The sequence below is a fragment of the Mus caroli genome, unplaced genomic scaffold (genome assembly GCF_978045245.1).
Source record: "Mus caroli unplaced genomic scaffold, Mus_caroli_1 scaffold_9, whole genome shotgun sequence".
Classification (NCBI taxonomy): domain Eukaryota; kingdom Metazoa; phylum Chordata; class Mammalia; order Rodentia; family Muridae; genus Mus; species Mus caroli.
This window is the reverse complement of record NW_028227264.1, coordinates 100,243,327-100,255,750: the sequence shown is the minus strand read 5'-3', so window position 1 is coordinate 100,255,750 and position 12,424 is coordinate 100,243,327. Positions and strand designations below refer to the sequence as shown.

Sequence of the window (12,424 nt, the reverse complement as noted above, 5' to 3'; positions counted from 1 at the left end):
GTAGACAGAAGAGAATGACTGAACATCAGGCCTGTGGAGAGCATCACCAACTTGCTCTGGCCTCGGTGAATCATGATTTTTTTTTTTTGCATACATTATTCCTATCTGTCTTGTTTTTATGTTGTTGTTGTTGTTGTTCTTTCCACATCAGGAAAAGGCATCTACATCTTCTCAAGAACTTATTTCTATCAGAGGATGGATTTTCCTACATGCTAATGGATAAAGATTTTAAAATATTTAAGCTATGACAAACAATGAGAATGTGCATCTTGGTGTACATGATACCTATATTCAGATATCACTACCTCAGCTCTCTCCGAGTATTTATTAGCCACCTCCTCTGCACTTGGCTGTGAGTTGGTATGCTATTGCATGTGCTTGATATCTGAATTAGCTGTAGCCTGGAGTTGAGCGTGTACACATTCACACCAGATGTCTCATAATGAATGGTAGAGAAGCTGAAATGGCCTGTCCATGGAGTGTAAATTTTCCCAAGGCATTTGGTAGAGATACCAGCCTTTCAGGGCATCTTATTTTATGATGTATCTCCAAACCTTGCATTAAATAGGAAATAGGAAAAAATTAAGGACAAACCCTGAGTTTTGGAAGTAATATATTTGGAACCATCCAGCTCACCTCCATTTTCAAAAGCAGCAATGTCAGTCCTTGGTTTCCTATCCAATGATGTTTTTGCCTCTCCTGCCCTTTCAAATAGGCTAAACTTTGTTGGAACTGTAAGACCATCTCCTAGGAATGGGAAGAAAGTAAAAAAATAATAATAAATAAAATAAAAAAGTCACTCCAGTAACCAGTCCACTATAAATAATGAAATTCATAGTGACAGTTAAGAAACTTAAACATTAATATATACACTATGATCTGGCAAATGACACATAAGCACATTGATTTCAAGCTCATTTTGTGAATGACAAAACTAGTAGAATTTTTTCTCTTACTTGGATTGGTAAGTAATCGGCAATTTGAGTTTTAACACTCTTACACTATTGCAGTGCATACTATGCTTTAGTTGGTGTTTCACTGTAACGAATTTTTAGTTTCTATCTCTTCATGATTAATTTAGCAAATAGAATCATAGCCTAGAAGTTCTAATGATACTTGGTAATTAAATTATTCTCATGGCTTTCATTGTATATATCCAGATAATCTACTTTGAAAATAAACTGTTAACTTAAAAAAAAAAAAAAGAAAACAAACAAACAAAATGGCTGCCTGATGCGGCGAGCTTGTGAACAGGATAATTTACCAAGAAAGAATAAATTCACTTTGTAGATATCAGTAGCATTGCTGGGGAAAGTTGTGGAGGGGACCCAGAAACAATAACAATGTGTCAAAGGCAATTTCCTGACTTTGATATTTTTGCCCTAGTTTTATAAGAATGAATAACACCATATTTTCAACTTACTTTCAGTACTTCAGAAAATCTTAGTGGAAGTGTTCATAATTGCTCTAATAGTAATTAAAAGCCCCAGTGTAGTAAAATAGTAACATTTCCTGTCAGTTTAAGTCAGGGATCCTCAACCTATATGTTGAGACATCTTTGGGGTTGAATGGCCCTCTCACAGGCTTCCCTAAGACCACCAGAAAACAGATATTTACATTAAAATTACTAACAGAAGCAAGATTAGTAATGAGGTAGCCGCAAAGATAACGATGGTTACCACAGGGTGAGAAACTGTGTTAAAGGGTCTCAGCATTAAAAGGGTTGAGAACCACTGCTCTACGTGAACAGGAAACACAAGAGTCCATTTCTGAAAGCAATTCAAGGCAATTTTTATATGTATACAAATGCATATGTTATCGATCTTTGATTGGCAGGTGTGTCTTTTGTTTTTGTTTGCTTGTTTTAAGGTTTCTCAAGTGTGGTTATTATGAGCCCCAGTCAGCTCCACCTTCTGACAGTCTATTACTGCCACCTTCTGCCAGGCACTTAAACAGCTTGCTACATAAGGAGGGAGGGAGGTACAGATGCTCTGTTATGTATCCAACTGACCAACCTGAGCCTTTGCATCTCTTTTCTCTGTTGTCCCTCTTTCTGATAGCTCCTCTCTCTCTGAGCCCTCCTTCCTTCCTAACCTTCAGAGAAGCAGGGAGCAGTCTTCTACTACTACACTATGTGCACGTAAGCTCACTCTAAAGACAGAAAACCTACATAAACTTATAGCACCCATGTACTTTTCTTCCTGGGCCTGCTTTTCCATACATAAAACAAATGTTCTTTGTCTTGTTTTTAAGGACAAGATGCAGACCAAAAGCACTCAGACATGCTTAAAGGAAATGCATCATCATAGAGTCTGGGACTTATCCATCAAAATGGCCTTAGCATTGCCTGATACACAAAAGACGTTCATTCAACAGACAGAATCATAATCTGCCATTAACATCGTTTTGTCACCTCACTTTTGTCCACCCTGATCTGGGTTCCCCTTTCCATTCAAAATAAAACATTGAGTTCCATTTCACTGAAATACCGATGAGACAGAAAGGCAAATTATTTACAGAGTTCCTGTGTGGAGTGTGAGAGTTACCTGTGTCTGTGAAGTCTGTTCATTTGTCGGGGTTTCTCTGGGGAAATATCATTACATTAATAGCATCCTTTCTTAGGAAATTTGGGTCATGGAGTAGAGTGTGCCTTTCTCACTCACAAACTGGATGTATTATTTATCATTTCATCCTGCTCTAGTGTACACTGCACTGAATAATTCAGGATCTATTCATTAGTATCTCGTACATGTCACTTTGAATTTTGCCATCTAATTTCTTACCTTCTTGTAATTCACTGCCATTTTCCAAAGGCTTTTCTAACTCTTTCTCCACTGTCAGAGCTACACTTTTTGATGATGGGATGTCTGGAGGAGCATGGAATCTATAGTATTCACCTAAACTCCCGTGAGAAAAGAATGGTTAGCATGTGGATCATTTCGATCATTGGAAATTCCACAAAAGTATGATTTCTTACCAGATTTATAACACATCTCCTTTATTGCTCTTTTCTCTTCAATTTCTTCAGGGGTCTTTGTCCATAAACTAGAAGCATCTATAGGATATATATTTTTTAAAAATTAAATTGCTCCAATTCCAAATAATATGAACATTTACAAATTAGAAAGAAAAATCCCCAGTATTGTTTTCATGGGTGGATTGTTCTTTATCTAATGTTTGAAGTAAAAAAAAAGTGTATAAACTCTTATTTCAAAATGCTTCTATGTTTAGTAGTTAAAAGATTCACTGAAGAGAAATGGTGTATTTTATGCTCTGTATCCAGAAACGAGAGGTTGAAAACACAGGTGCACTGAGATGCTGTGTGGTGGAGCATGTGGGTAGGAGAGAGTGGGCCTATGCCTGGCAAAAGGAACAATGAAGATTTGTGGGCATTCCTAAACCCAGAAGTTGTGGCAATGGATACCCACAGAAAGATGAATTCCAGGACAGATACAAAGTAAATTTGTTTTTTCAAGTGTTTATCTGAAGTTTATCTGTGCTATGATGATATGGGGAGGAAAGGAAGGGCCATGACGCAGCACACATGGGTCCTAATCTTGTCCATACTTCTCTAAGGAATATCAGGGATGAAGTAGATGGTAGGGCTTTATAAATTCCAAGCTACTCTCTGGATCATTAGAACGCTGTCAGAACCTGACCAATACAGAGGCAGATGCTGGCAGCTAACCATAGCATGAGCACAGGGACCCCAATGGAAGAATTAGTGGAAGGACTGAAGGAGGTGAAGGGGATTGCAACCCCACAGGAAGAACAACAATATCAACTAACCAGACCCCCACCCCAGAGCTTCCAGGGACTACACCACCAAGAAATGGTGGGACATGGAGGTACACATGGAGGGACCCATGGCTCCAGCTACATATGTAGCAGAGGATGGCCCTGTCTGACATCAGTGGCTGGAGAGGCCTTTGATCCTATGGAGGTTCGATGCAACAACATAGGGGGGTGCTAGGGCAGGAAGGCAGGAGTGGGTGTGTAGGCAGAGGAGCACCCTCTTAGAAAGGCAGGGGGAGAGAGGATGGGATGGGGGGTTGAGGAGGAGAAACCGAAAAGGGGTACCATATTTGAAATGTAAATAAATAAAATAATCAATAAAATACAGGAAAAGAAACTTGGAGGAGTGAATTTTTACAAGAAATAGATGTACGTATGCCAGTGTCAGAGTAGTTGTCTCTTATGAGGCTGTTTGTACCTCTTTGTAAGTACAGGCGCGAATGTCAATGTGAGATATGTCTCCTTATCACCTTACAACAGAACCTCTAAAGCCAATAAATAGATCTCAACAAAACAGTCTGTATATTGCATGTGAAACCCCTAGTAGTTTAGGAGTACTGTGAATTTTGACATGTGCACTGCAATCTGAGAAAGGGGATACTAACCATTTGGTTCCGCTTCCTCCTCCTCCTCTTCTTCAAAGTTAGTTTTTAAAACTAATGGATGATGAATGGGTCTTGATACGTTCTCCATGGGTTTCAGAGGTTCCTGACTCTGGGTTTGGGGTGGGCTTCCTTCCTGACTTTCTTTCTGTAAGGTGGTATCTACAGAGAAAACCCAACACCTTTAGTCTGTTCAACCATCATTACTAATCCATTCAGTGACCACCCATTCTTCATTATGTTTTTCATTGTTTGATTAAAAACATAGAAATGTCCCCATGTCTTCTGGATGTGATAGAGCTGCTATACGCATAAAGTCACAGTAGCTGTGGTTGCCTGAATAAGACCTGTTCAGAATCAAGTCAGTCAAGTTTCCTGTATGGCAAGAATAGGGGCTTCCAAGGACCCTTCCCTAACAGAGGAGCTATTGACAGTTAATGATTTCTACAAGGAAGGATGATTTTTTTTCTTGGTGAATATGGACTTTGGTAGGCTAATCACATTCCAGTGGATGGCCACACACACACGAGTATGTGGACAGTAGAAACCGGTCTTAATAAGTTATTATTTTTTTTAATGAGAAGAAATGTGGGAGGCAGGGAGTAGATATCAGAGGAGCTCGGAGTAGTGGCTGGTGAATATGACTCAGAAGGAGGGACTAACTATACATAGGAGGCAGACGTTTGAGAAACCACATAACTAGCCAGGGTCACAGTGCTGAAAGAGACATGTGTGATTAAGGATAGTCACTCCTTCTGAGCCACCTGTAGAATTGCCCTTGATACCACATGAACAGAAAAAACAGGCTTTTTTATTGCATATACTTCCAACAGCCTTTTCCTATTATACAGCTTATCTTAACCATCTCATGGTAATGATAATGCTGGTACATTTTGGAAACAACCCCAATGCACAGACACTGTGCCACAGAGAGTTACCCAATGTTACATTGTCAAGTGTGTGTGGCTGGCTGATGATTTTAACCCAGTCTAAGATGTAGACAGTGATCTTTATCTTTGTATTTATTTATTTGTTTGTTTTATATGAGTACATTGTAGCTGTCTTCAGACACACCAGAAGAGGGCATCAGACTCCATTACAGATGGTTGTGAGCCACCATGTGGTTGCTGGGAGTTGAATTTAGGACCTCTGGAGGAGTAGTCAGTGCTCTTAACCACGGAGCCATCTCTCCAGCCAGATCTTGATCATTTGCTAATTTTACTTCCAAAGTCTTTGTCTGGTGCTTCTGCAGCAACAATAGCTTATAGAAAGACACCTCTGAGTCAAGAACAGGGGAAGGAAAACCTGCATCTGAGATCAGCTCTGTCCTTAGTCTCTTCTGCTATGCAAACCCCAAATTTCCAGTTTTCCCTTAAATCCAATCAAATTGGGATATTTTTTTCCCTAAAGCCAGTGGTGAACTGCAGTTGGCTCAGGTCAGCCTTTGAGGACTGAGTGTTAAATTTCATTGACTACAAGTGCATGCTATATGTACTTAATGAAACAAAGGCTGGTAGATTTTTTTCATAAATGTACATATGGCAATTTAATGATCTAAGGTAAAAAAAAATTAAGATTCTAGTTCTGATCAACATAGCATTTGGTAGACAGACTTTGCTACAAATACTGTCACAATTATCAAGGGATCAACTTATATTTTCTATAGTATTCAATATTTCTAGAATGAATAGGTAATATATTGGTTCAATATCTTTTAAAATTATTTTATTTATTTAAATTCCAGTTGTTGCCCCCCTCCTGGTCTATCTCCCATAATGCCTCATCCCATTACTCCTTTCTCTTGCCTCTGAGAGTGCTCCCATCCTCACCAGGCCTCCCCCTTCCCTGAGTCCTCAAGTCTCTCAGGGATTAAGTGCAATAGATATATTTTTTAAAACCTTTGATACTTGGTATGTTTGAGACACAAAGGTTGATATGTATAAATCTTGGACTCCAGTGTGGTGCCATGAGGTGTGGAACTTTTAAGAGGGGAGGCCAGTGTGAGGGAATAACATCATGAAACTGCTGTTCTCATGAATAGATTAATGCTCTCTCTTGTGCAAGGGTCAAGTGTCCTGAGATTCATTGCACTCCCATGAGTCAATTGTTTTAAACATGGGCTGGCTTCTCCCTTTGGGCTATTTATACTTGTATATTTCCTGCTACTTCTCTGCTATATTGTGATGTAGCTGGGAGACCTTCACAGGACATCTGTACTGTGTTGTTTGGACATGGGTCCACTAGATTTATAAGGCAAAGCAACCTCTTTTCTTTATATAGTAAGCACCCTCTGGTGCTTTGTAACACCAAACAGACTAGAATAGCAGTTTACTTACTACCTAGAAATTTGATTCTCTTTCTAGAGAATAGAACTGTGCCGGAGCAGAGGAAACCATAACAAGAAGGAGTTTTCAGCTTAACAGGATTTCTCAGGGTAAAACTGTTGGGAGGTAATAAACTATTACCCGTGTTAACTGTATGGCATTGGTAAGTTAAACTAGAGTCTTGGTCTCCTGGAGCTTTTCCTCTATAAGGAAACATTAGAGAATAAACAGTACACATAGCAAACAAGTTATTCTGCATCTGAGAAAGTCGTGGGGCTGTAGCAAGCAGGAAATAGAGGAGGGCAAGGAAGATTGGCTGTGTATATGAAGGAGGCAGGACAGCAAGCTACATTTTAATTATGGCACTAATTAAAGGCAATATTTGAGCAAAGATTTGAAGAATAGCATAGTTTGTCATAAAGATGCTAAGCACAGGGAACGTCAGAAAAAGCCCTGCAAACAGGAATATACTAACAAAGGAAAGTAGGGAAACACACAGTTGGGGCAGGATATGAAGTACCTGGGTGCTAGGGAACTAAATGAGTGAATGATCAAATAACTCCCCGAATTCAAACTCCTGTTCGGAGGCTGACCTCTCTGAAGATGATGAAAAGATACTGGAGGATTCTGAGTAGAGGAGTAAAATCTTCTTGATCTAGGACCGTAGGTGCTGTGCTTTGAATAGACATGAATAGAGATAAAGCAACAAAATCGGGAGGCAGCTGTGACAATATAGTTATAAGGTGATAATGGTGGCTTGACCCATGGAGAGCCTGCAAAGATGATGGGGAAGTCTGACTCTGATCTAACTGGATGATAGAATTATGTTTCTGCATGGATTAGATATGGGATAATGACAGAAATTCCGGAGAGAGATTTAGATGTCCTAAGCAACTACAAAGATGGGCTTACCATTGTGATGAGAACAGCTATGGGCTGAGCAGTTTGAGAAAGTACAGACTGACATCATGATGCCAGCAGTAAGCATGTTAAGTGTGAAATGTCTGTTAGTCAGAAAAGTCAAGAGATAAAGTAAGAAATTGAATCTAGACATCTAATAGCAGTGGGATCGGAAGTGAAGTCTAGATCAAGTGGTTATATAAACTTCAGAGTTAATGGTGCATGAGTCATTGAAACCACAAGCTTGGGACTGGAGAGACAGGTCAGTGATTACTACCTTGTCCGGCACCACCGTTAAGACTAAAGTTCAGATCCTTGCACCCATATGACAAGCTAGAGTCCTGGGATGGCTTGGACCTCTAGCTCTGTAGGATCTGACATCCTCTTCTCGCCTCTACTTGTACACAGGTAGGTGCGTTCTAACACACACATGTAATACATGCATTTACACTCACAGAGACATGCATGGAAATAAATAAAGTAAACGAATGGAAAAGAATTACTAGCTAGAAAAAAGGAAGGGAGACAAAAAGGGAGAGGGGCAAGATAATAAAGAGGGGGACAATGATCAAGAATCATTATGTACATGCATGACAGTATAGACAGACCCATTGTTATGTATAATTGACATGCAATAATAAACATTAAAAAGCAAAAATAAGACATGATATTACAAGACAGGGGATAGAAAAATGGAGAGTCAATGACTGACTCCTTGGATATGACTCATGAGGAGTAACGGGAAAGGGCAAGTCACAGCAGATACAGAATGAAGACAGTGTTGAGGGCTGCAAGCTGCTAAGGAATGATGTGAAGGGAGGAAGGGGTGCCAAATGTGTCCACTTCTTCTAATGGCTGAAGTTACATAAGGACTCAGATTTGACTCATGCATTTAACAGTCTGCATAGAGTGAGTAGAAAGGTGGAAGATGCTTGGTTATCAGGAAAGAGAAGAAAGGAGGAAGGAAGGGAGGGAGGGAGGAGGAAAGAAAGAAGGAAGGAAGGAAGGGTGAAGGGAGAGAAGGGAGGAAGGAGAGCAGAGGAGAGGAGGAGGGAGAGATGGAAGAATATATTTATAGCAAGAGTAAACAAATAATTTAAAAGATACTACAGTGAGAAGAAAACAGCATTGCTACTTATGAGAGACTGGATTGAGAATACTATTTAGTAACAAAGAAGATAAAGATAAATGTAAATTTGTACAATGAGGAATGACTTGGCAAGTTTAAAGTTGATGGTGTAGACATCACAAGAAGAATTATTGAGTGCTGATTTAGTTACCATGTGGAACAGTAGACTAGACAGAGAATGATAGTTCATTCTAGGAAGTGGAAAGAGGAGACTAACACAGATGCTAGTTGGGTAGATGAAAATATAGAGAATTTCTCTACTCATTAAGTTCTTCACTAAGATATCAAGGTCATTATCTAGGAGGAGGAGATGTTGGAATATGGATAAGAGTGAAGACCTTACAAAAACATATTCCAGAAGAATAGAGATGTACGTGGGGGCCTATCCTAGAGCATGGACCCACTGAGGGCTATGTCAGGATCTTAAACCCCATCAGCATAGTCATTTGTTTTCTATAGACATGTGCCATTTAATGTATTCAGATACAAAAGAGGTAGGGAGTCATCTTCCAATATTATGGCTGGAAGAAAAATTTACTGCAGTTAGTGAATGCTAACAGATTAGGGAGTGTCTGAAAAACATTAGTTGCCAGGGAAACTCATGAAGAGGATATTACAGGGGTTATTGAGGAATTAAAAACATAGAGGGGCTAGGGTGATGATAGGGCACACATTTTCATATTGAAATTAGCAATAATTAATAAAGTAGTCCTAATATAACTAGGAGCTATGCACATGCTGAAAACAATGAGAGAGTGTAGAAGAACGTAAGCAAAACCAAAGAACGTCAACATGACACTAAGGAACCAAATAATATAAATAATTAACATCAGATTCATGCTGGATGGTGTTAGAGAGGAGTGCCAGAGACTGTCTGAAACTGACAGCAAGGACCAAGGAAAATCCCTCATCTCACACCAGAGCTGGTGGTCCTTGAGGTTTAAAGGAGAGACAGTGGGATGGAAGCAACCAAGAGTGAAGAGTCCTATAGGAGAGCTAGAGTTCTCAAAAGGAAGAATTTCTTACATAAAAGTATGAGGATGAGAGGAAAATTCAGAGATGGTGGAACTGTGTCTACAAAGAGAAAAGTGAGTGAATACAAAGGAAGGACAGGGAAGGACCACTTTAGAGTCTCTTGATCTGATTGATGTTAAAAAAGAAAAACCAGAATGAGCCAGAATGAAATTAGCTCTATTCAGAATATAAAACATGCAAGTGCATGCGTTGAGCCTATGCTGGATGAAGAGTGTCATGAGTGTGAGGAACTCTCTGCTCTCTCTCCAAGATCCAGGAAGATTCAAGGGCACTGGGCATCATCACTCTTCACATCCCTTTAGTATCTCCTTATTGTGAGCTAAAATGCTTAGGGAACAGGGTCAAACCCAGTCCATGGAATATAGATATGACCCTATTGAAGGGAGGCTTACTCCAAGAGTCAGGCTCAGCCATAACTCCTGTTGGAAAAGTTGAGACTTTCAGAAAGGTCAATTCTATTTACAACACACAAAAATAGTCCATCCAACAACACTATAGCACTTAGTCGAGAGCTTATTTTAACAGTGGGGTGACCAATGATTGCCATTTACACGGGCATCACATCCAGCTCTGCTCTGAGTTTTGTTTCCTGCTAGTCTTAAAGGAGTTAATGAAATCACCAGATTTGAACAACCAGATAAAATAACGTACTGAGAATGTTTCCCACTGGGTAAGAGTCAGACTATTTGTAAACTAAAAAGACAAAGCTAACAAATTACATACCTTCAGGACTTCCAGTAAGTTACTGCTTAGTTTAACTTTTAATTCATATGTCTAAGCAACCAATCAACTGCATATTATCTATCTAAATCTATGTATCTATGTATCTATGTATCTATGTATCTATGTATCTATGTATCTATGTATCTATGTATCTATGTATCTATGTATCTATGTATCTATGTATGTATCTATCTATCTATCTATCTATCTATCTATCTATCTATCTATCTATCTATCTATCATCTAGCTACCTACCTACTTACCTCTCTCTCTCTCTCTTTCTTTCTCTCTCCCTTTAAATATTTTAAGGAAATTGTGGTCCCTATCTCCAGATGCTTACAGTCTCATGAAGAAGAGAAAAATAATAAAAGTATTGCATGTATGATGTGTATTATGAGGTCAAACATTTCCCAAAGTATATAATAAAAGGGAGTAAGTTTTAACAACCCACTTATTGAGGTAATATGAAACTAATCTTTCAATTCCTAAAGGACTAATATCATATTCTGCTCAAATCTAGGACTATTCCATCAGAGAAATATGGTGAGCATAACACAGAAGTTCCTCCAACAAGGCTCCATTAAATATGAGGTCTTTTGTGTTATGTGAAGAATCTATTCTAAGTCTCACCTTGGAGGAGCATTTTGGTATCACAGCAGATAGCTGCTCTGCTAGAACTGGGACACCTACCCCAGAGCATGTCTTTGCTCTCTACACCTATGATAGATTCCTGAACTTCTCAAAGTCTTACAGTCTTGCATGCAAATGTGTCATCCTAGGTGGCTACTCCAAGATCACAGTATTAATAATGTATATGTCCAGTTATTACAGATATACTCACTGCTACTTGGTGGCAAAAACAATCCATTGATATTTCGGGGTTTGCTGTGGTAAAAGATACAACTGATCTTCACACAACCCAGAGGTTGGGTTTCCCAGAAGCATGAAATGCTGCAGTTTTGCTAGGAAAAGAAAGGTGGGGGAAAATAATTTAGGTATTCAATAAATGCACACTGATGTCACGTGACAAGAAGAGCCTTCATTTCTGACTTAAGGTCATCATGCTTCCTACATTTTGCCACCTCTAAGCTTTGCTATTTAAAAAAATAAAACAGTCTCTCTCTCTCTCTCCTCTCTTTCCTCTCTCTCTCTCCTCTCTCTCTCTCTCTCTCTCTCTCTCTCTCTCTCTCTCTCTCTCTCTCTCTCTCCCTACATGTTTAGGTTGAGCAAAGTGAAAAACACTTAAAATTTTTGAGGGAGGAAGAACTACTTCCCTCTTTTGCTTAAATTCCATTCAATGATGGAGGAAGGAAGGTTGCTTTAAAGAAAATGATCAGTCATTTTACCTGCATTTCCATGTGTCTAAATCTGCAAAGTGGGTCTAAACATTTTCTCTCTCTCCATAATGAGCACACAGTGTCACTGCCAAGGGCTTCTTCACAGTGTCGGAATCGGCACTGGGAACCCTAGGAAACAAATAGTGCACAAGACACAATATATTAATGTTAGTGTTTAATCACAAAATGTTAACCAATTAAGTCCGCAAAATTGGAATCATGAAAACATACAATCAATACACACCTGTAAAAACTAAATTGTAGCAACTTTTTCTCTCCTTAGTGAAAAACTGCTAAGGAAAGGTACACAAGTTACTCTCAAAATACTGCCCTTCCTGTCAGCCCACAGAATTCATTATGAGCAAAGATGTAAGAATAGAGACAACCCTGATACAATAACAGGGAAAGTTCATTTTTCTTTCTGTGGAAATCTTGACAACTATCTAAGTACGAGCCACATCCTGCATGTGAAGACAGTCTCTACCAACCACTAAGATGCACAGTCTGTGGAGATTCTGCAAGCTGTGTTGATTGTGTGATGCTGTGAAATTTGAAGTAATTATATCACACATAAAATAC

General features: G+C 39.2%; 1 protein-coding gene across 2 annotated transcripts in view; it reads right to left on the bottom strand.

The window, feature by feature from the left end:
• Window positions 1–12,424, bottom strand: part of Zc3h11d (zinc finger CCCH-type containing 11D) — a 28,662-nt gene that overhangs the window by 13,939 nt on the left and 2,299 nt on the right. For both annotated transcript variants that reach the window (XM_085843438.1, XM_021174590.2), the window contains exons 2-7: window positions 11,855–11,974; window positions 11,350–11,470; window positions 4,401–4,559; window positions 2,978–3,055; window positions 2,784–2,897; window positions 637–747 (exon numbers count right to left, since the gene is read on the bottom strand). In XM_085843438.1, the coding sequence (XP_085699564.1) occupies window positions 637–747; window positions 2,784–2,897; window positions 2,978–3,055; window positions 4,401–4,559; window positions 11,350–11,470; window positions 11,855–11,866 (595 nt within the window). In that variant the 5' untranslated portion in view covers window positions 11,867–11,974. The remainder of the gene's footprint in view (window positions 1–636; window positions 748–2,783; window positions 2,898–2,977; window positions 3,056–4,400; window positions 4,560–11,349; window positions 11,471–11,854; window positions 11,975–12,424) is intronic.